At 40.9% G+C, this 24,622-nt stretch overlaps 1 protein-coding gene and 1 long non-coding RNA gene across 3 annotated transcripts in view; both read left to right on the top strand.

Annotated features, from left to right (window-relative positions):
- LOC117797114 overlaps positions 1–11,907 on the top strand; it is a 264,228-nt gene extending 252,321 nt beyond the window's left edge. Inside the window, exon 4 of the long non-coding RNA XR_004622000.1 lies at positions 11,620–11,907. This is a non-coding gene — a long non-coding RNA (uncharacterized LOC117797114). The remainder of the gene's footprint in view (positions 1–11,619) is intronic.
- Positions 11,908–13,157: 1,250 nt separating this feature from the next.
- NEIL3 (nei like DNA glycosylase 3) overlaps positions 13,158–24,622 on the top strand; it is a 46,870-nt gene continuing 35,405 nt past the window's right edge. For both annotated transcript variants that reach the window (XM_002924741.4, XM_034647641.1), the window contains exon 1: positions 13,158–13,436. In XM_002924741.4, the coding sequence (XP_002924787.2) occupies positions 13,281–13,436 (156 nt within the window). In that variant the 5' untranslated portion in view covers positions 13,158–13,280. The remainder of the gene's footprint in view (positions 13,437–24,622) is intronic.

Here is a 24,622-nt window from a genome sequence, read left to right on the forward strand (position 1 = left end):
AGGAGAAGAAAAAGAAGAGAAGAGAAGAGAAAGAAGAGAAGAGAAAGAAAAGAGAGGAAAGGAAAGGAGAAAAAAAAAGAAAAGAAAAGGTATCTACACCATTTTTCAGACTCTATTACAGCAATGACTGATCCTATGACATTGTTTGGTCAATGAAATAAGCTGAAAACTACCAGGAATTTCTATGTAGTTTTGCTTTCCTGACATAGGTGCCAGCCCTTTCTCCTCATAGTTTTCTTATTCCTCTTGCCTAGAACACAGAAGGATGTTCTATAGAGGTAGAGAATGCTATCTTGGAACCATGAGGTAACCGTGAGGATGAATGAACAGAAAGACAAAATAAGGCCAGGATGTTGATGATATCATGCCACAACACCAACCTCACCTACCATGTCCAGACTTAATATATGAGAAAAAGAAACCCCTATTTGTGAAGCTACCATAATTGTGTTTCCGTTACATACATTCCGTGTATACACACACATACACACATACACATATATATACACACACACACACACATACACATATATATACACATACACACTCACACACACACACACACACACACACACACACTCACAGATATAATCCGTAACTAATACCAAAGGAGAAGTTCTTAAGAAATTCACGAATCTATCGGAAGCCAAATTCAAACTTCTGCTGGAGACTTATACTGCTACATTTTCTACTCTTCTAGAATAGTTTCTGTAAGGAAAAATCCTTTAAACTTTCTAGGTTATCAATCAAGAACTCTGTGCAGACTTTCTCCCATCAGGCATCATTGGGGTAATCAGAAATCCTCCAAGTAGTGGTTTTCTCCTTTGAAATATCAATCCTTTTTCTAAAATGAAGCACTAAATCCAAGCGACACTGAGGAAGATTATTGACTGCCCTGCTGTAAAAACAATTCAACTTCCTATACAGTTTGGAAGACACTCTAAGGTGAAATTTGTACAAAATTATTTCCTTATCTGGAATCCTTGCAAATGTTTCTGTAACTTGCTTGGCCTTTTCTATCTGAGTTGATGTCATGCTTACTGTAACTTCCCTTCTGGGAGTTTTGAACTCCCAATGTGCCGCGCTTATCCACCCCTTTCACATTAGCACTCAACCTCGGAAGCAAGTCCTGATGTGCATGTGCTGAGGAATTAATCACACCATTGATAATCAAGCTGTCACATAAACGTCTGCTGAAGCAAACCTCCACATCTAAAAGAGACTGTAATTCCAGTCGGCATTTAGGATATGGCTCTGATGCCTTAGCCGAGTTAATCGGGAAGAGAATGCAGAGTTTCTCAGCTTTGCTAACAAATGTAGACTATTTATAAAGGTGGATGCTTACCCTTGAAAGACTGAAACACGTACACGTGCGTGCATGCACACAGACACACACCTCCCCCCTGAGCATTTTCCAATTGCTTCACAAATGAGAATAGTGGAACAGAAAAATCTCAGGTGTCAGTATTTAGCAAGTAAGCAAAAGGGCCAGAATTTTAAATGTCTAATTGCTTTGGGTCTGATAAACCTTTCAAGTCCAAGACATTAATAATGGAAAATAGAGCCTGTTATGGCCTAATCACTAGCTCAAATTGGGTCCAAGCCAACAATAATTAGATGAGAAATGCCAAAGAATCCTTCTTGAGGCTTATCAGATAAACTCTGAACCTTGGCTGCATAAAATGAACAATATCAAAATATTGTTCTTGGTTTTTTTAATGGGTTTCAAGACATCTACAAATAGGACTGAGTTCTTTTGTTGACCTTGGAAGCTGATTAAAATTATATGCTAAAACTTAGGGCAAGAAGTGATCTTGTATTTGGCTGTTGAAATGGACCCCCCTGTTCTGTTAGGGATATGAATCCATTTTACTGTATTCTAACTATTGTGTTCTCATTAAGACATCAAACACAATGGATTGGACTCAGTCACCCTCTGAGATTTCTTCTTGTTTTATTACATAGGTAGAGATGGATATGCACATGGCTGACAAGTTATCCCCAGATATATGAATGTGATTGAGAAGGATAGAGCACACCCAACTGTCTTAAACAAGCTCACTATATTTATATTTGACCTTCAGCTAATGACATAACCTGCTTCTATATGGTCTGTCAAGCTCAGGATTGAGTATTTTTGCTCAGACTTTGCACACCTTTGATTGCTTCATGCGTTTAACAAGGTCCATCTGTTGCTGTCATTCCCCAGCTCTCAATTTCAGTGTTGCCTGAACTTCAAATCATGCCTCAACACAATCTGGTAGAGTTTGATGTCCACAAATTAGAAGGCAAGGCATAAACGGCATAATTGAAGCATTTCTGTTTTAAAATCCAGGTTGATTCTCCAGTGTCTTCTTGGTAGTGGCCTAAAATGACTGAATGGTCCTTGGTCTAAAATGACTGAATCCCTGTCTGGGATGCTAGTTAAAAGCTAGTAAGATTTTGGAGTGGCTGGGTGGCCAAGTCTATTAAGTGTCTGCCTTCGGCTCAGGTCATGATCCTGGGGTCCTGGGATCGAGCCCTGCATTGGGCTCCCCACTGAGCAGGGAGCCTGCTTCTCCCTTTCCCTCTGCCCCTCCCCCAGCTTGTGCACACGCTCTTTGTCTATCTCAAATAAATACATAAAATCTTTTAAATAATGCTATTAAGATATGTATTTGTCAGCTTTTATTTCTTAAGGGGAGCTCCTCACTAAACCCACCCCCCACATTCTGACCCAGTCAAGGCTGATAACAGTTGCCCCTTTACCTTCCCTTTAGTGGGAATCCCACATATTTGAAAAATTATTACCGTGATGTATCTTCTCAGTGGAACAGATATGGTCCCCACCAGAATTCTAATGATTATAGTAATCACCTTCTGGGAACTGATCCCTTTTTGTCTTTCAATTTGACCAATAAAACATAGTTTATGTTGACATAGTTATTTCAATTCTTTGCATTAATAATCTGACAGGAATTGTGGGGGAAATGTCCTTCAAAAATGGTTGGCAACCAAAATAGCAATGCCACATGAAACAAATATACATTAAGTGTCAATGTTCCTAATCCTTTCCCAAACTGCCAAAAATTATGAATTTCAAAATTCTGCTGTGAAGCTGTAAAGCTCACTTATCTTATGATGAATTGCAGAAAATATTTAACCATGTAAGTCAGTTTCCTCTAGAAAATGTCATAACACAGCTTTAGTATCCTTCCTTTCCTTCCTTGCTAACTAAATACCTCAGAGTTAGTTGAAATAGGGTCCTTTAAAAATTGGTAAGTCAAAGTTTAAAAGGCAGATAATTTTATCTTGTGAAAGCTCTTCCAGAAAAAACAAAGATGGCACGAGTCATTTTATCAGCCTAATAGGTTGGTATAAAAATTGGATAAGGATGGGGTGCCTGGGTCACTCAGTCAGTTGGGCGTCTGCCTTTGTCTCAGGTCATGGTCCTGGGGTCCTGGGATCAAGCCCTGAGTCAGGCTCTCTGCTCAGTGGGGAGCCTGCTTCTCCCTCTCCCCCACCACTTGTGTTCTCTCTCTCTCATGCCCTCTCTCTCTGTCATAAATGAAAAAATCTTTTAAAAAATTGGATAAGGATGATATAAAGGAAAAAAGGAGTAAATAGTCTTAGTTCACTTCTGAACACAAATGAGAAAATATGAAGTAAAGCAGTAGCCAAATAAATTCATAATCGGTTAAGAATGATACAGTATGAATTGATAGGGATCATCCTGGGAATGCTACAATGGTTTACTGATCAAAATTCTGTCAGTGTAATTCATCATAATAATGTGACTAAACAAGAAAAATAAATGATCTCAGTAGATACAGAAAGCTTTCAATAAGTTTTGTGGTTATGTTCTGATAGATGAAAAACTAAGAAAACTGAGAACAAATATGATGTCTTTAACTTGATAAAAGTATTTACTTAAAAGGATCAACTAGATAGTGTTTATTGAAGAAATTTTGAACTCAACAAAGCAAGGATATCTCTTATCACCACTACTATTCAATATAGTACTGAAGGCCCCAGCCAGCACAATAAGACAAGGAAAATAATTAGGAATGATAAGAATTGGAAAGGAAGAGATAAAACTGTCTTTATTTGGAAATGATAAGATCATCTACATAGAAAACCCAACAGAATGAACAAATTAGGACATCTAATAAAAGAATTAAGTGAATTGCCAGATACAATATAACCTTCAAAGATTAATAGCATTTTTCTACTAGTCTCAAAATATTGGTTCCCCTAAAAATTGATAAATAAAACTTAAAAAAACAACAATCTTTAAAAAGCAAGCCAACTCATCCTATGAGCCTAGAATGACCCCAATATTTATTTATAAATTGCAATTACATAATTTACATACAAACCAGTGTATATACTATTAGCAAGATTGCCTTGGGTTCAAATCTTTTTTTTTTTTTTTAAGATTTTATTTATTTATTCGACAGAGATAGAGACAGCCAGCGAGAGAGGGGAACACAAGCAGGGGGAGTGGGAGAGGAAGAAGCAGGCTCACAGCAGAAGAGCCTGATGTGGGGCTCGATCCCATAATGCCGGGATCACGCCCTGAGCCGAAGGCAGACGCCTAACCGCTGTGCCACCCAGGCGCCCCTCAAATCTTAGTTCTGTTACTTACTGCTTATGTGAACTTAAGGGAATTACATAATTACTCTCTGCCTCACTCTTCTTGTCTGTGAAATGAAAATAATAATAATAATAATAATAGCAACACTTAACCACTTAAGATATTGTGAGGATAAAGTAAATTCATACTTGGAAAGCATTTGTAGTACCTAGCACAAAGTTAGTGCCTCCTAAAAATTAACTCTTCTGCTTATTACAGAACTAATGTATTAATACATTAGATACTATTTGCCTAAACATAAAAGTGTTAAAGTAAAATTTAAAAAACATACATACAGAGAAGTGTTAATATTTTCCTCTCTTCCCCCAGTTGGGCGTATACGTTTCATATTGAAGTCTAGCAGCTCACATAGAAATACAACAACAACAGCAACTAAAACTATAATAGAAAATAAAATACCATTTAAAATAGCAACCCACACAATGAAATAACTAGGAATTAAACCAAGGAAGAAAACACAATATTTTTACATAAAGAATTGTAAAATTTCTAGAGTTGATTAAATGAGACCTTAATAAAAGCAGATAGGTTAACGTTGTAAAACTATGAATGGTTTCCCAAGCTTACCTACATATTTAATGGATTTGTAATCAATATTTCATTGAAATTTTGGGGAGAACAGGAAACAATGTCTAAACATAACTCATAAGCTTAAACATTCTTATGAAACTAGCATAATTTTGAGAAGGAAGACTGAAAAGTAGGAACTCAGAAGACATTAAGACACAGTATATTGTCACAGTCATAAAAATCGTTTAGAATTGGTGCAGGAACAGATAGATCAATGAAACACAATAGAGAGACCAAACATATTTGTATATTAAGGATAACTTTGCATATGACAATGATGGCATCATAGCCTAAAGACTTAAATATAAGCATAAGTGTTTTAATCACATTTCCCTAGGTTATGCAATGTAACGAACCATCCCAAAATCTCAGTGGCTTCCAACAATAAACATTGTATTTCTCCTTCATAAGTTTTTTTTTATGGGTTTGTTTTTTTTTTTTTAGATTTTATTTATTTATTTGGCAGAAAGAGAGACAGCCAGCGAGAGAGGGAACACAAGCAGGGGGAGTGGGAGAGGAAGAAGCAGGCTCCCAGCAGAGGAGCCTGATGTGGGGCTCGATCCCAGGAATCAAGCCCTGGGCAGAAGGCAGACACTTAACGACTGAGCCACCCAGGCAACCCTCCTCCACAAGTTTATGATCAGATAAGAGAACTCACACTCCATTGAGCAAAGGTAGTCACATGGCTGGTCCTGACAGTGGTGTGGTGAAGTCTATTCCTCTATAGGAACACATGGCGGGGGTAGGGTTAATGATATTGCTTTGAAGAAGTGAGTAATAATTGGGAACAATAATTAACAGATCATAAGAAAACTATAAATAAAGTTAATAGAAAAAATGTAGAGTGATATTTTATGACACTGAAATGACCTTAGAGGGGGAGGGGAGTATGAATCATAATGTGAAATCCTGATAAATTTGAATATATCAAAAATAAAACTTTCTATTCAAAATAGAAAAAGTTAGCTGATGTCTAAGGGAAGGGGGAAGGAAATTAGCATTATCCAAAGGATTATTTTCTGGAGTATAACAAGAAGTCATATAAATAACTAGTTTAGAAACTTCAAGAGAGCAGGAATTTTTTTGTTTCCTGCCTTGCTCACTGTTGTATCTACAGTGATCAGATAAGTGCCTGGCAATATTGACATCTCCTTACTGTTTACTCTGCCTCGAGATTTGCTTCCCATCTCTCCCATCCCCCAAAACAGATATATTAATTTCCTATTGCTGCTATAACAAACTACAAGTTAAGTGGCCTAACACAACACAAATGTATTCTCTAACTATTCCGGAAGTCAAAAATCCAAGACCAGTCTTATTGGCCTGACATCAAGGGGTCAGCAGGGCTGGCTCCTTTCGGAGACTCTCAGGGAGACTCTGTCCTTGCCCCTTCTAGCTGCTAGAGGCCACCTACATCCCTTGGCTCATGGCTTCTTCTTCCATCTTCAAAGGCATCAGCCTGGTGTCACCACGTCTCCTTCATTGACTGCTTCTGTGCTCACAGTACTTTTTCCATCTCTGACTCTCCTGCTTTCCCCTTATCAGCACTTATGATTACATTGAGCCCCCCTGGATAACCCAGGCTATTCACTGAACCCCACAATCCTTAGTCACATCTGCAAAATCTCTTTTGCCGTGTAAGGAAACATAGTCACAAGTTCCAAGGATTAGTACGTGAACTTGGGGAGAGGTCCGTCAATCAGCATAGCACACCAGGGTTTCTCAGCGTCAGCACTGTGGACATTTTGGACTGGAGACTTCTTTGTTGTGGCGGCACGTCCTGTGCATTGTAAGCTATTTTGCAGCATCCCTGCCCTCTGCCCATTAGATGCCAATAGCACTCCCTTCCCCCTACATGTGACCAACTGTCCCCAAACGGGCCAAATCGCCCCGGTTGAGAATCACTGCTTCACACTGTTCTGGTGACCATTAAGGGAATTTTATGTAATCATGTCATTCTCCTGCATAAAATTTTTATTTGCTCCCTCTATTACTCTCAAAATAATATCCATACTTCTCTGCACATCGTCTTAGATTTTTCAAATGTTGGTTTGCTGACTTCCCTGGACTCCATCAGCCCTCACTTCCTGACCTCTTGTCTTCCGGACGTTCTTACAGTTCCCCTAATATGAAGTTTTCTCACACCTCCTGGCTTCAGAAATTGTTTCTTCCCCATCTGCCTGAAAATCCCCTTCTCCAAGTCTTCATGAGATGCGCTTCTCTCTCTTCCTCCTCAAAATGGAGCAGGGGTGTCTGGAATCCCAGGTCTCCTGGCCACATCTGCTTGTGGCGCTCGGAGCTTACCTGTTGGAGAACTCGTCTCCCTGCACTAGTCTGGGAGCTGCTTAGAACTCTGACTTTCATCTGTACCCATGGATCTAGCACACTTCCTGCAACGTAGGAAGAGCCCAATGATTGTTGTTTGAATGAATGAGTAAATGGTGCATTTCATGCCTCAACCTGAATACATTCTCTGGAGGCTGAGACTGATGAAGAATGTTGCCCCAAGATATTAACAAAAAAATAACTCACTGTTCTGCTTCAGAATAGGAAAGAAATCAATTCTCCTATCCTCTCCCATGGAGGAAAACCCTCATGAAGAGATTATGTTGGCTCTTCTGTGAGTGCTTAATAACTGTTTCGTTATTGGTGTCCCCCAAATCAGGTTCATGCTCAGAAACTATCTTTACTTACTTAATATGCTTAAGTTACAAAACAAATGAGAAAAATCCCTTCTGCAGAGAATTGTGCAAAACAAAGCTGGAATTAAAGCACCGCAATCCTAGATTTCACAGCACTCTGGAAAGATTCGATGTGTCGGGGTGGTTTCGTGCATCACCTCAGAGCCCTTGTTTATTCTGCAGTTTTGACTGTGACTTTGCTGGCAGAAAACTGTCACCTGGCACTTCTAGCCTTCTCCGTGGAACGAAATCCACTGCTCTGCAAAGCCTCAACGTTTGCGATCTGCTTCAAACAATAAAACTGTCAAAATGGTTTCTGTTGCTGTGTGTTTTATTACTCTTCTGATCGTCTAATGTTAAAAGTTTCTCTTAATGGCTAGAAAGTGGAGACTTTAGTAAATACCACCAAAAACACCTGCACCTAGTGTGCACTAATGACTGTTTCCTTTATTCAGAGCTCAAATTAAGAGGATGTTGAGAGGGGTGGATGTTATCTCTCTACTTGTTAAATATATTCAGGTAGTTTATGTAAAACACAGAAATTAAAGAAATTTCCCCCTTGCTACATTTTTATCATTCCGCCTAAAAAATCTGCCGAAGACTTTGTAAAGAGAGGGCTGAAAACAAAGTTGCACTATCCAAAATACGTCATAACTTAATACACTAAGGGAAGGTTTTTAAATTGTCTTTAATTCCTATATAAGGCTGACTAAAAGGTTGCTTTTCCTCTAAACCACCATTTCTTAAGTCATTGCCAAAAAATATCTGGTTGAAGGCCAGTGTAATATAATTGATGTTGCTGAAAATATTTGGTGAAGACGTTGGCTTTTTGGATCCCAACTCTGTGGCCTTGAACAAATTACCTAACCTCTCTGGGCCAGTTCCTCCATTTGTAAAATGAAGATAAGAATAGTGCCAACCTCAGAGGATTATTGTGAGGATCAAAAGAGTCTGCATTTGCAGAACACGTTGAACGTTGCCTGGCACATAGAAGCATGAAATAAGTATCTGGGATAATTGTTAGTGAAAACAGAGGAATTTTGAACTAAGGATTCTTCAGTGTTATGAACTCAGCATTATGTAAGCAACTCTGCCCACCTACTATGGGCAGCTGTGACCCATCTGTTTCTTTCTTTTTTTTTTTTTAAGATTTTATTTATTTGAGAGAGAGAGAGAAAGAACAAGCAGGGGAGCAGCAGAGGGAGAGCGAGAAGCAGGCTCCCCACTGAGCAAGGAGTCTGATGTGGGGCTCGATCCCAGGCCTCTGGCATCATGACCTGAGCTGAAGGCAGACACTTAACCTACTGAGCTCCCCAGGCATCCGCATCTATTTCTTAATGAAGCATAAGCCAATAAGGGATCCAAACTGCAGAGTGGGTTCCTCTCCATAGTTTGAAGTTCTGGATTTCAGTTGTTGGCGTCCCTACATCTGCTCAAACGTTTCATGGTTACCCGTATCCCAGGAAAATGAATTTTGCTCTTCCTTATCCTGGGCTCTCCACACAGAGGTCCCTAGGAATCTTTCCAGTGTTATCTACTACTACTCCCCTGCCTGCCAATCTCTGCTTTAATCGCTGTGTCTTAAATACATCACATATTTGCCTGTATTCCTCTTACTTAGAATGCTCTTAGTTGACCTTTCTACTCACCGGGGGCCTTCCTTCTTAAAGGACTGGCTCAGACTCCATCATTTCTCTGAGCATCTCCCAGACATATTGCTTCTGAGTGATGTGTCCCTTCAATGAATTCTCTCAGTCTCTAAGTCCTTTTTTGTACATAACATGGGCTCTCTTTTCCTTTTACATCTTTTAATGTCAGTATCCCTAACTACATTGTAATCTTTTGTGTGCAGCCTGACTCAGTGCCTCACGCAGAGCAGGCATTAAATATGTTTTTATTAATGCAAATCTTTGGAAGTAAAATTCATGTTTATCTTTAGCTCCCCTCCATCTCTTTTTGGCGATTTCTTACCCTGTTCAACACGTTTTCCGCTAGTGCTACATACCTACGTGCTGTATGTTAGTGACTGAGGTCCTGGAGAAAGCTATCTTTTCCAGTGTTTAAGACATCTTCGTTTCATCTACACGTACCTGTGATGTTAGTGAAAATAATACCAGTCTCAGGGTCAGAAAATTTGGGTTTCATTTCTGTATCTTTGTTGGTCCCTACATGTGATCATGGAAAATAACCACTGGTTTGAAACTCAATTCCTTTATCCATAAAATACAAATATTATCTATCCTATCATACAGGGTTATTGTGAAGATAAATTGGTAGAAATGAATGTACACAAATGATTGTATATGTGGTTGATCAGATTTCCTCAAAAATACATCAAGATTTTTGGTTTGTTGATCTAATAAAGAAAGTATACCATAGGGAACTTAAGGTATTAGCTATTTTTATTAATGTTTATTTTAATAAGGACTTCTGAGACCATAAAATCTCAATTCATAAGAATGACACTAAAGATATAAGAAAAGGTACTTGGGGGCAGAAAGTTCTAATAATCATAATTGAATTCAACAAATATTCGTTAAATGTTTATTATGTGCAAAAGAACATCCTGAGTGCTAAGGGAAGTCTAAAGATAAACAGAATACTCGCTTGACTGTCTTCAAGGAATGAATCTAGTGGGAGACCGGTATGCACCCAATTAAATCCAACACCAGGTAGGTTTGGTCAAATCTAGGGGAAAACCAACTTCAGAAGACAAGAGATTAATTCTGACTGTACCTGAAAGGTTTTTTAGAGGATACACATTCAACTAGGATTTCAAGGTGGGAGAATGTCACTAAGCTAGGTTGAAGAGGAGTTAAAACGAAAAAGTTAAGAATAATAGCATGAGCCAAGAAACAAAATACAGGAAATATTGTAAGAGTAGCAAACAGAACGTATCGTAATTCCTTGAACTTGAACTTGTAGGGTGTTTTAGATTTCTCAAAGTGCTTTCAGATATTATTAGGTTATTTGGGAATTTGAACAATCATGTGGAGGTTAACAGCAAAAATATATTTGATTTTACATACGAAGACGAGGAGTTTTGGAGAAAACAAATGACTTTGATAAAGTCATCAGAGAATACATCGCGCTGCGGAAGATGACTCTGGTCAGAGTGTGAAAGGTTAAGGGCAGACAGGATGGCCGTTGGGAGGTTCCTGACAGAGCCTAAGAAGAGCACCGAGAGTCTGTACCCACGTAGGTTTGCTTGCAGTGGTGAGGCGACTCTTGACAGGCACTGCAGACGCATGATGCGTGTGACTGTACTCGTAACTGGATGCAAGGAAGGGTCGAAGGAGAAGTAGCACAATACTCAAGGGCAAGTCACAGACGAACAAAATCTGGCTTGGCTCTTCAGGGCACATCCATGAAGAGTCTTGGTATCTCCAGTGTTACTCCCCAACTCTTACTGAGCTCTGTGGGGAATGGTAAACCTAATTCCAACTAAAGATTCTGTTTGAGCCAAACGTGCACGCAGTGCAACCTGAAGAGAAATGAGAAGTCCCTGATGAATCATTCAGATTAGTGAAGATAGTGATGGCTTTAAAATATGGTCACAAATTATTTAATACTCTTCCCCTCAAGAAATAAACTTTATTCCCCACCTCTACCCCGTATGGGCTACACGGATTGACTGGATTCTAAGGAATGGAAGTAGCGAAGGTGTGGATGTGTCACGTCAGACGCTCAGTAATACAGACCATTACAGCTTTCTCCTTGCCTCTCTTTTAGGCCACACCTCCGGGGGAGCTCAGCGGCCGTGTCAGGAGCAGATTCAGGGCATGAGACAGCGAGACCTCCTGTCACAGCTGTGCTAGTGAGCCACCTCAGAAGTGGATCTTCCAGCTAAAATCAAGGCCGGATACGACGGCAGCCCTGGCCAACACCTGCACGGCAGCTGCCTGAGACTACTGACGCAGAACCACCCAGCCAGACCACTGCCACGTTCCTGACCTGCAGGAACTCGGAAATTTAAAAACGGGGTAATTTACTAGGTTGCAATAAATAATTAATACAAAGGTAGAGGGGGCGCCTGGGTGGTGCAGTCGCTAAGTGTCTGCCTTCAGCTCAGGGCGTGATTCCGGCGTTATGGGATCGAGCCCCACATCAGGCTCCTCCGCTATGAGCCTGCTTCTTCCTCTCCCACTTCCCCTGCTTGTGTTCCCTCTCTCGCTGGCTGTCTTTCTCTCTGTCAAATAAACAAATAAAATCTTTAAAAAAAAAAAAAGGTAAAAGCAAGAAAGGTGTATGGCACTTTCCTCCATCAATGGGCAGAGATTATGACTGAATTTGGGTTGCGATGAACAGGAGGATTCTTTCTCAATTATTTAGTAATTTGACCTAGAAGAGTAAACAACAATTAAACAAGGGAGTAGAGTACAAAGAATCTTGAACGTGATCCCGCTAACTTGATCACTAATCTCTTCCCACAAAGAGAAAGATTTAATGCTGCTTAAATGTTTGAATTCAAGGCTCTAGTATACATATTCTTCTGGTTTAACTACAGCACAGTGATAGGCTGATTAAATCACAGACAAATGAACATTCTGTTTTAATGTGCTATATTTTAATTTTCAAAAAGGATTAGATTTTTTATTTACAAAATTGTATGGAGTCATTAGCTTCATATATTTATATGCGTGCACCTTTGCGTAAATGTGAAAAGCTATGCATTGCCTTCATATTTCCATAGCGCCCTGCCTCTTATAAAGCAATTTCAAACAGCATTCATCTGGGGCATCCCATAAAAGAATGGTTGATGAATTTTGGTAGAACTCACTTAGCTCATCTATCTAAAACATGAAAGGGTTTTTAACATAGAGACTAAAATATGCATATAAAGCCACATTTTCGAAAGTATGCTAACTCTACAGGAGAAGATATGTAGGCTGCTTGTTCTAAAAACCCTTTTTCTGAGCTCCTCTCCTCCTTACCCACATCTGAATAGGGCATACAAAAACCAAAGCCTGCCAAGACAGAGAGGACCTTGAATTTTAGGGCACAATAAGAGGACAAGATCACAAAAGGGACGTGTATTGAATAGTTCAAAGACAAGAGCAAAACCTCAAAACAAAAAGGTTGGAGTTTCTGGGGTCCCAATTGCTTCAGCTGTTGCAGTTTAGCGGGTGGGGTGGGCTCCACGCACTCCGGGCGTGTTGAGGCGGGGCCCGGCAGCCCTCAACGGGAGGGGCCGGGGCGGGGCCAGATGGACCTGAGTGGGGGGGCGGGGCGGGGCCAGACGGAAGGGGGGCGGGGCCTGGCGGCCAAAGTAGTGCCGGAAGCGCGGGAGATTTGAACGTCCTCTCCGCGCAAGAACCCGCGCGCGGATTAAGTTGCACAGGAGCTTTCTCCGCGGGGTCCTGCAACTAGTGAACCCCGGTACCGTTTGGGAGATGGTGGAAGGACCAGGTTGTACTCTAAATGGAGAGAAAATTCGGGCGCGAGTGCGCCCGGGCCAGGCGGTGAAGGACGTGCGGGGAAGCGCCCTGCAGAGCCTGGGAGGCCCGGTCTTGCCTCACGCAGCCTCGCTGGCTGTGGTCTCTACCCAGGTGAGCCTTTAATGTAATTTGCTATGGGGTCAGCAGGGGACAAAGGAATAAAGATCCCGTCGGGATTCCAGGGCCCAAAGTGTCATCTCTTTGCTCTTGAACAGGCTCCGTGGGGCTCAGCGTTTCCCTAACTTTAAGGACCTTTCAAGAGGGACAAGTCAGTGCTCCTGCACCTGTGTAGAGACTAGGGGACAGCTGAGCAAAGGCTGCCAGAGGGAGATGCCCAGGCAAGGATTGATCGAAGGTGTTTTATTACGAATCACCTTGCTTAGTTTTCTACAGTTCAACAAAAGATGGTCTCCTTGTGTCCATAGGTGTATTTTCTGCTGTTAATATTATCAGATCTCTCCATTTTTTTCCCTTCACATTTTTAAGACAATAAGCTTTTAGCGTGGAATTCCAGCTTCTCACCTGCCTGCTATCCTGCAGTTGATAAGTGTAGCACAACTAACTTATAATTCTAAAATTGCACACAAAAAATGTTGCACTGACCTTCCCACTCAACTTAATATTGCCATCTAATGAAGGGGCTGTGGAACCCAGCTCTGGTTCCCTTAGGTGAATTTCTTTCTTCTTAAAATAAATTGTAGCACAGCTTCTGGCCACTCAAGGCATTCATGGCAGATGGTGTGATATTCATTTGTTAAGAATTTAGAATTTGTACTAAAAATATTCTGAATAAGCCATCATGCCTTAAAACCCCTTTGGATGTGTGGATGATTGTATTTCCATGGATGCATGCAATATTGAGCTGTACTTAATTTCTCCTGCAAAACTCCCTCCTAGCCTTTGGTCTGGGAAGAAAAAATGGCTTGCTATGAAATTCGCGTATGTTCACAACTTGAAAGAAATAAGGCTCTAAGTCTGAGAAAATAATATTTTTCAAACTTGGAAAAGAGTTAAGTTTTGCATCTTCTTCCAACTGTCCTTGCGTTTTATTTATTTTGACTTTATACGTCATTAAATGCTCTGCACCTATTCTTTAGTGTAGTGTTTCTCAAAATGAGGTCAGGGTACCACAAGGCTAGATCTTGACTGTTAGAATATTAATATTTATAAAAATCATGCATTCCACAAAATTTTGAATATCAAGTCATCTGGGGAGCAAAAGCAAATGCTTTCCCCGTGGAGCCTCCACTTGAGTTGGGAAGGTACAAGGGCAATCATTAAGAACATAAATATAAATTGATAAATCCTCTGAAGGCTCTCCTACTTGGTTCTGTAAGGACTCAGGAAGGTCAGGAGAGGCTCGGCTGACAATTAAACTGAAGTATGAAGGGTGAGGAATAAGCAGCACATGGGCGGAAGGCTGACAGGCAGAACACGTTAGGCAGAGCATTAGCAAAGGAAGGAAGCTTCAAATATTTGAAGGATTGAAAGAGAAGCAGTGTGACTGGAAAATAGAAATGAGCTAGAAGGTAGGTCGTTTGAGGTTGCTGGGCAGGAGCCAGACCATGGAGATCTTTGTAGACCTGGTTAGGGACTTTGTATTTATCTTACAAGTAATGGGGGTCTTCAAAGTGTGGTGCGATCCACTCACACTTTGGAAAGAGCACTCTATCTTGAAAAGGAAAAATAAAAGACTGGAGGAAAGCCAAAGTACAGACTGCACCCTCACTTAGGAGAGGGCCGCAGGAATCCAGGGGGGAGGGCTGGTGGTGGAGATAAGAGGGGACAGAGTTGCTATTTCCCAAGTAAAGGCAGTAGGCTCAGAAATGGATATGACATGAATATGTGTGTGGGTATCAGGATTTATTTACATCATTCAGCAGTCATATATTTTGTGTTAGGTTTCATGCTAGCTCCTGGGGATGCAAAGATGAATAAGATAAACTTCCTCCTGTGAGAATCCAACTTAATGTTTTAAATAAATATCACCTCATTGGTATTTAGGCCAAAATAGCAGGGACATTTCCTTTAAGTTTGTTGTGATTATCTCTGGTGGCAAGACATAAAGTGCCTTTGAAGAACCTTTACATTTCGTGTAGTTAGGAGAAATAATAACCCTATGATTCTACAGTTGAGGAATGGGAGGTTACGAGTAAATTTAATTAAGTCGCCCAAGATCACATGACTAGTAAGGGTTTGAACCAGGGGGTGAAGGGGGGGGTTCCCTCCTTTGGAATCCAAAGCCTGTTCTCCTAACTGTAGCCTTTTCTCAGTTATAAAAGATTCAGGGAGAAACTGGCTACTTCAGAGGCAGAAACACCATATTGCTTAATATGTAGTTGTGATTATTAACTAGCGAAGTAAGACCTTGGGTTTTTGGTTGTATCCACCCACCGCTTGTAGTTTTGTTCAATTATCAATTTACCTATGCTGAGAATTCTCTTCTAAGGACTTCCGATCCTCTATTCAGATTGCACAAGAGAGTGTAACCTGATAATAGAACGCAAATTCTTCACTAATTGTTCGGCAATTGTTAACATCTCTTGGAAGCAATACTAAACTAAGTAACCTATAACCTCTAAATAAAAAGGCCCGCACTTAAAACTGTTCTGACATAAAGTGGTATTAAAAATTGGAATACGTCTTTATGATTGGGATCAGGAATCTGGTTTTATGGGAACTGGATTTGAAAATCAATATGGAAGTAATAGCAACTTCTTTGTGGCTATTGGGAAAATTGTAAATATTTTGCCATGGTTTCACTTGCTGGGGCTTTGATCAAATAATGATAATAACAATAATTGTAAACAGAAAGTGTCTTTTGCATTTCAGAAGGTTGCTGGATCGATAGTAAATTTAATCAAAATGTAGGTTGTCACTGATCTCCAGCATGATCATTCCTGTAACAGATGATCCCATGTTTCCCAGACATTTACAGCAGGGAGTTAAAGCTGTTTAAATGTTTCTGCTACTGGCTTGAATTTACTAGTTTTCACAAGACAGGGTTTAAAAATAAGTTAACAACTGCATACTATATTTTTTACATTGCACTAAACAAAAAATACAAAGGAAAGTTGAAGAGATATTAACTGGGCATTTAAAATAATTCAGGTAATCACTGTACTGAAAAACCAACCCCCCCCCCCGTAGTTGCTGCCATTAATGAACCAGTTAGTGTATCGGATAGTGTTCCCTCCTTTTTGCTTCAATTTGGAGTTCAGAGATAACATACTTCAATGTGTGTCTCCCTGTGACAATGATCCTTGTTTTGAAGAAGCCTACCCGTACAAGATCGCAGCATCTGCTAGTCGTGTATGCATTATATTATTTCTCTGAATTTTGATCCACTGTCTTGTCAGCATAAAATTATGCAACTGTGTAAGCACATTGCATAAAACTCTGCTGGAGCTTGTGGAACCTTATGGTAAGAAACAATATTGGAATATCAATGAACATCTCCAGTTGATGAGTTGCGAAGAGTCAATCCTCCGATTTTAATTGTTGGGTGGATACAATTTTTTAGTGAAATCGGTGTGTAATCTGCATATGTTTTCGATCTCCTTTTCACCAAACTGGGTATGAAACAGTTTATTTATAAGCATTCCTTTCTTTTGAAACATGATCCTCTGGCTATTCTATCACTCCTTACGATCTGATACACGTATTCAATATGATAGCTACTCTTACTCCTCTTTTTATGTTCTTCACAGTGTCGTAAAGAGAGTAGGCATTTAATAAACAATTTAAATGGATGGAGAACAGAAAAGTGTTGAATAGCTCAAAATGATTAAGGACTTAAAACCCTAAATTCAGTCCAGAATCTTGCATTATGAGTGTGTGTATTTTGTTATGTATGTTATGTGGAAATTCCTACCACGAGAAAATAATGAAGCCACAAAGTAAAAGTTTTCCTCCTTTTTTCCTCTTGTTCATAGCGGGGAAAAAAGAAATCATAACTCATTTTAGTGCCATTGTGTGAAGGGATGAGCTAATCCACAGAGATTCATTTTCGAGCTAAAGGAAGCTTATTCCTTTCAACACAAAGGGGTTTTAAAATTTTAATAGGGGCGCCTGGGTGGCACAGCGGTTAAGCGTCTGCCTTCAGCTCAGGGAGTGATCCCGGCATTATGGGATCGAGCCCCACATCAGGCTCTTCCGCTATGAGCCTGCTTCTTCCTCTCCCACTCCCCCTGCTTGTGTTCCCTCTCGTGCTGGCTGTCTCTATCTCTGTCAAATAAATAAATAAAATTTAAAAAATAAATAAAATTTTTATAGAACATGCAATATGATACTGACCTGGCAGGGGAGATACCGTGATCGAGAACATGCATTATATAATCCCTTACCTTTTTAAATGCACACCTTAATGACTGAGGGTCATTATTTTCAGCATTCAGCCTTATATGGAATCATGGAACAAAGGATAATGAAGAACAAGTAACAATCTTACAGATGAGGAGACTAAGGAAGGTGATTTTTCATGGCCATTGTAGCTTTTAATCTGACAGTTAGGTATTTGGTTTGATGTAGAGAAAAGAATATCTGACCATGTTGATTTTGAATTCCAGCTCTTTCGTTACTTCCTCCTATAGAGATGCATACCCTCACATCTTTGCTGATTTGGTCAGGATTAGATTAAAGGACACATGAAACTCTTAGCTTAGTGTCTAGCAAACTAAACGTCCTGGTAATTGTTTGCTCCTTTTTCTCCCAGATCGGGCTTTCTTCCCAGACCCATAAATTGGAAGAACGCTCTTTTCCTTAATGAAGGGTTTGCAATCATTTGGTGCCCTCGAATTATATACAAAGCATTTAGCCTCTGGGTAAATATTTGAAAGCTCTGCTCTTAAAAAATTGTAGAATGTGTTTTGATGTATGAACCTAAAGACCTCTCTTTGGTGCTTACAGACCACTTTAAAATTAGGTTCTTTGATGGTTTAAATTGGTAGGTAAGTGACCTCTGATTAAGAAAAGTGTTGTATTAGGGGAGAAAAAAGCATGTGGCAAACAAAAAAAAAAAAAAAAGGGGGCGAGACTATGAGAGTAAATATGGTATTTTCTTTTCTCTGTGGGGGAAAATATATAGTTGTACTAGAGTTGAAACATTTATCTATGGAAAAGTCTTGCTCTGTTCTGAAAAGTTCATCTTCCTTGTTCACCCATGGATAGGCAGGATAAGTGGTAATCAGCACAATAAATCATGTGCTGTCTCTGAAGATATATGTTGTTTTGACGATTTCATATTATTAAGCCACTTGAAAATGGGAAGGTGAACCCTTCTCAATCATACTTAAAATTGTGGCATAGGAGATTTTCGTCTCTATTTCAGGGGGGAAAAAGGATGAAATGTTCAGATCACACAGTAACAGGATTATAAGGGTCAATGTGAGGAAGTCAAGCATATATTGGGCATTTGTGTATAGTTATAACAAAGAAAATAGGCTTGTGGAAATTAATTTTTGAGTTTGTCTGGGAAGCTGGAGCATACACAAAGAGGTGATAACCCCAGATTCTATAGTAGGACCAGTGAATAACTTGCAAATCTTAGGTTTATTGCAAGAGCCTTGGCCAGTTCGTACACAATAGCTCTCAAAATAAGTGGAACAAACCATCACTGGTATACCAGAATTTCGTCCTAAAATGGAATTAAAAAAAAAAAAAAAGCTTAAAAATATATGCAAGTGCTTGAGATGGTCAGTCATAAGTTGAAATTTTTATTATGTCCCAAGTATACTTTCCAAAGCTGATTATTTTATAAATGATAGTGTGCCGGGAATCATGTAACTTGGGTCTAGAGCCCAAATGATAGACAACTGAATTAAAAGATCTTCATGTATCATTCCTCTCAAAGCCCAAATGAAGCATTAGAATTGATATTTTAAAGCAACCATTTAAATGCTGAGTGAACATCTCAAACAGAAACCAGGGCATGCTAGCCCTGGTTGCTGAAAATACATCAGTCCCTTCCAAAATCTCTCCCCTTGAAGAATTCCTAAACAGAATTCCTAAACCTTCCCATAAAGCTTACTTTTTTGGAAATTCTGGTAAATATAGTATTTTACTCCCATCTAGCTTTTGGTCCTTATGAAAATGTGGTCCTCTAACATGTAAGCCTCACTCCATTGTAGATCATTAGAAAACAAGATACTGGGGGCACCTGGGTGGCTCAGTTGGTTGAGCATCTGATTCTTGATTTCAGTTCAGGTCTTGAGGGTCGTGAGATCGATCCCCGAGTCAGGCTCTGTGAGCCTGCTTGGGATTCTCTCTCTCCCTCTGCCCTTCCCCCTGCTTGAATTCCCTCTCTCTCTCTCTCTCAAATCATAAATCTCAAAAAAAAAAAAAAGAAAGAAAAAGAAAAGAGTAGAGTGTTAATAATTTTCAAAGGAGATGAAACAGATGGTGGGGTAGAAGTTTTTGCCAAGAAATCTTGGGAAAGGTTAAGTAAGGATGGAGATGGTAGGTGGGGAGACAGCCTATATATTTTTTTTTAATCATTAAGGTATAGTTGGTGCACAGTGTTTCATTAGTTTTAGGTGTATGACATGGTGATTGGACACATCTATACATTATGCTATGAGTGAGCCTGTATTTTAAAACCACACGCAGTTTTAGGAGGGGACGGAGGAAGGATCTGATTAATCCCACACATGTTTACTTCACTGCAGGCATTGTGTGAAGCTGTCAAGAATATTAGTTAAACACCATAGTCGCTGTCCCCAAGGAGCTTAGGGGCAATCAGAGGAGAAACACAAGTCAAAGTCAAATACTTGTTCAGTATGGAAAGTCCTGTGCTAGTGGTTGCTGCATTCGGCAGGGAGAAAGCCTCAAGATGACCCTGCTTCCCAGGTGGGGAAATCCTAGTACCAGAGAGAAATGCAATCTATATATGTGAGCAAGGAAGAGGTTATGCTAACATTTCATTTTAATTCCCAAACATCTCATCAAGTATTAAAAAACGAATTCTGAAATGTATTCAAGCCAAGGTCACGCAGCATCTGTAGCTGGAACAGTTTCTGTCGCACTGAAGTCGTTCGACAGTTGCCAGTCTGTCTCTTTCCACAGCGACTGCTGCTCCACCTGCCATCCTTCCTGCACTTGCCCTTCGGCTGACATCTGTGTTGTCCTGTGCACCGTCGTCGGGCCATAAACATCTTTTCTTCAGTATGTGCAGAGCTGTTAGTTTCATGACCATTTCAGCATTTCTTTATATATTTTTTTGATGTCATGTTGTGTGTTATTTTTGATCATAGAGAAGAGAGTAAAACACCAGTAAAGTAAGACCTATATTGCACCTGTAAGGATTTGGTTTGTGGTTCTCTTTGAGGCTCGTCTCAGCCAGAACGACATATTTCACTTTTCACTGACAGCTGTGCAAAGAGATTTAATGGTCTCATGCATTTTAAGTATATCAGCCTTTATATTTTTGAATTTATCCTCCAAAGCACAACAGAATTTATTTACAAGGGCATGTACTCCCCTTTGTCTTTTAAATATGTGATCCAGTAACCATAAAGTTTTGGAGGGCCATCCACTGAGACTTTCTCTTGCTAAATAGCCAAATTTCCCCTGGTTGGATCTCTTAGACTTTCTAAAATATCTGATAGTTGACAATAATTTGGGGAGCATATAGATGTCTACACCAGGATAACCTCCGATGCCTTAAGGAATTAATCCTGGATATAAAAACTTTTTTTAACCTACCCCTTAGCATTGGTTATAAAGGAGGTTTCAGCTGTGCTCTCCATAAGCTGTCTGTGGAATCAAATTTCCCACAGTGAGGATTCTAGGTAGTCCTGAGGCACAACCTTATAGACCCCTTTTACACATTATTAGACAGTCCCTGGGAGGGAAATCTGGGATAGAAACCAGGATAATTTAGGTTTGAATTTCTTCTTGATAAGACATTATTAGGAGCTCCGGGGCATTTGACTATGTGGATTAAAAAAAAAAAAAGGCAGAGGTTTTTATTAAAAACCCTATGTTTTTTTAACCAGGTTTTTACTGTTTGTTTCTATGGCTCTCTTCCGAAATGTATGTCATAGAGTGGTTCAAGGAGTGGCGCAAAAAATTTGATATGAGTTGTACTCTTAAATATTTTGTTTAACCAATTACAACCAAATCCAGTGATGAATTACTGCTGAATTAAATTCAGATGTTCTGATAAGGGGGCAGCGACGGATGGTCCCGTCTAGCCACTGAACAGTGAGCAGTAGTCCTTACGGAGTGGAAAACTTCCCAGAAAACAATCTGGGTTTTCAGAAGGCATAGAATAAAATAAAAAATCAGGAACCATTATGATCCTAGTAAGCCCAAGATCGTGTAAACAAATACAAATCGGTACTTCCTTTTAATGAGATTAACACCATCAACTGATGATCATTAGGTTGATGTCAGTAATTAAGGTTACCCAAAGTAGTCCTGAATAGTGAGGTTTTAATGACATTTTTTCATGTATGTCTCTAGGATGGAATGAGGGACACCATTTGTGTGAAGCCATTGGCCTCTACCTGTGAATAATGAGACCTGTGAATGATGATACTGAATCATGTCAGAATCTGGCTAAACTGAACCTTAGTATTTTGCGCTGCATTACCTGTAGAGGAGGCAGGGTTGTGGGGCCTACCTTCCTCTTAGTTGATACCCTCATTCCCATTTTACTGAGAAAATGTATCAACCACAAGAGAATTTGCACAACCACATCTACCTACCAGCATCTGTACCCACATAAGGTGCCTTCCTTCCTGATCCTATGGATGGACGGTCCGTGTTTCTATCAAGACCAACAGACCCCATGTGTCCTTGAGCCATCCCTCCTTGCCTAGTGAAGACATTCCTTCAACTGTCCGTTCTCCTGCATGACGGTTCTCCCCTCTCCTGAGCTGTCCCATCTTAAAGCAAACCAACCCTCTTGTCTCTACTTCCCTTCAGCCATCGCTGTGTTTCTGCATTGTCTTGGACATCATCCCGTGTTCACACCGCTTCACTGCCTCTGGTGCCTCTCCTCTCGTAGCCTCTTGAACCCACTTCAACCAGGCTTTTGCTTCCTGTCACTTCTCCAAAACCCTTGTCATGAATCACCTCTGCATGGCTAAATCCAGTGATCAGGTCTTGGTCTTCGTCTGACTTGATGTATTAGTGGTGCCGGCCACGAGTCTTCCTCCAAACTTTTCTTCCTTGGCTTGTAGGACACCACCCCTGCTGGGTTTAGTTCCTGCCTTGCGGCTGCCTTCTCTCCCATGCTGTTCTTCCTCCTCCTCTTCATGACAGTTTGCCAGTTCTTCCTCCTGAGTTCCCAGGGCAGTGTCCTAGCCCACCGTTCTTGGGCGCCTTCTCTTCATGATCTGTACTCTCGTGCTGACATCATCAGTCTCAAAGCTTTAGAAGCCATCTGAATGCTGATGACTAGATACATTTACATCTGCAGCCTAGACCTTTTTCCAGACTCACGTCCACCTGCCTGCTCGACGTCTCACCTTAACTTACCTGAAATTGAGCCCCAACCTTCCTCTCCCCCCCCCACCCAAATCTTCATCTCCATTGCCAGCGCTACTGTCTTTCCAATAATTCAGGCCAAAAAATGCCCCACGTCCAGTGTGCCAGCAAATCCTCTTTGCTCCACCTTCAAAATCCAGCCAGCAATCTGGTCCCTTCTCACCGCCTCTGCCGCTACGATATTGGCCCAGAGTTCCATCCTCTCGTCTGGATTGTTTAGCGGTACTTCTGAGTTCTTGGCCTGCTTGCACTCTGATCATCTGAGCCAGAATTCTACCCAGCAGCCAGATAGAGCATTTTAAAAAATAGTGTTGGGGCGCCTGGGTGGCACAGCGGTTAAGCGTCTGCCTTCGGCTCAGGGCGTGATCCCGGCATTATGGGATCGAGCCCCACATCAGGCTCCTCTGCTATGAGCCTGCTTCTTCCTCTCCCACTTCCCCTGCTTGTGTTCCCTCTCTCACTGGCTGTCTCTGTCTCTGTCTCTGTCAAATAAATAAAATCGTTTAAAAAAAAAAAGTGTTGATCCTATTTTTCTTCTTCCTCATTTGTGTCAGAGAAGCAGCCAGTCCGTAGAGTGGCCTTGTGGGCCACATGGTCTGGTTCTCATCTGTCTACACCTTCTTCTGCTCTCTGCGTGCGAGCCATCCTGGTCTGCTCACTGGCTATCAGAAACACTTTACTGGAGGGCCTTTGCATCACTGTTCCCTATGCGTGGATCATGGCTCACTCAAAACCCCCATGAGACCTGCTCAGATACCATTGTCTTCATGAGATTATGACTACCTCATTTAGAATTATAACCTGCTACACCCTCCCCTCATTTGATCTCTCTTTCGCATCTTTATTTCTTTTCCACATGTTTTAACACACTTTTATTGTATTTATTACTTGCTCGCCCCTGCCTGGAAGACCGTAAGCTCCGTGAAGGCAGGAGGTTTTTAATTGTTGTTGTTGTTTTTCCTCACTAATGCATCCCCATCATCTGGAACAAGGCCTAATACATACTGGAAGGTCAGTAAACTTTTCTAAAATGAATGAATCTGATGAACAGTCATGACTGGTGTGTTTTTAATAGTGAGGGACATCTTTCCAGGAGTCACATCCCACCTTTGTTGTCACAGGGTGTCAAATTACAGACACTGTGGCAGCTGTTGAGGGTCAGTTTTAAGCTGAATGGTGCAAGTGCTTGTCAAAGCTGTTAATTCGGCAACGTGAACAGATTCACAGGAGACAATTGGGACTCGTATACTGTTTTATTAGGTGTTGTGCCGACCTGTCTAGTTCAAGGTCACCTTGTCTGTCTCTTTGCCAGGAGCCCTGATGAAACATGGTAAAGTCGGATGAAGTGGAGGAAAGGAGGTGTGCGCAGGGACCCGAGAAGTGGTTGAGTAAGAGCCTCTCGGTCCTGCGTTTTCCCAGGGGGTGAAGTCGCTCCGGGGCAAGATTAGCTTCAGGGAGGTACCGTGAGAAACCGAGATGGCGAAAGTGAGAGGGATGCTGTGTTTCACTGTTCCCTGGGGGTCAGGCTGTGCGGAAGGCTGGACTGTAACGCGACGGTGGCCAAGGTTAAAAGGCAGCTAAGTGCCACTGGAAGAAACCAGTGCCTAATTCCAAGTTGCTGAGAAAACCTGCACAGCAGGTTCAAGGGGTCCAGTGTGTGCTTACAGCCCGAGGCAAGAGCGAGCACGAGCGCCAGCCCCACACAAGGCATGGGTCCCCATGGCCAGTGGGTCCTGGGGGCAGGAGACACAGACAGTGTGACTGCACACCCCCCACTTTGTGCAGAAGTGGAAGGACACTGAGCC

The sequence above is a fragment of the Ailuropoda melanoleuca genome, chromosome 18, assembly GCF_002007445.2.
Source record: "Ailuropoda melanoleuca isolate Jingjing chromosome 18, ASM200744v2, whole genome shotgun sequence".
Classification (NCBI taxonomy): domain Eukaryota; kingdom Metazoa; phylum Chordata; class Mammalia; order Carnivora; family Ursidae; genus Ailuropoda; species Ailuropoda melanoleuca.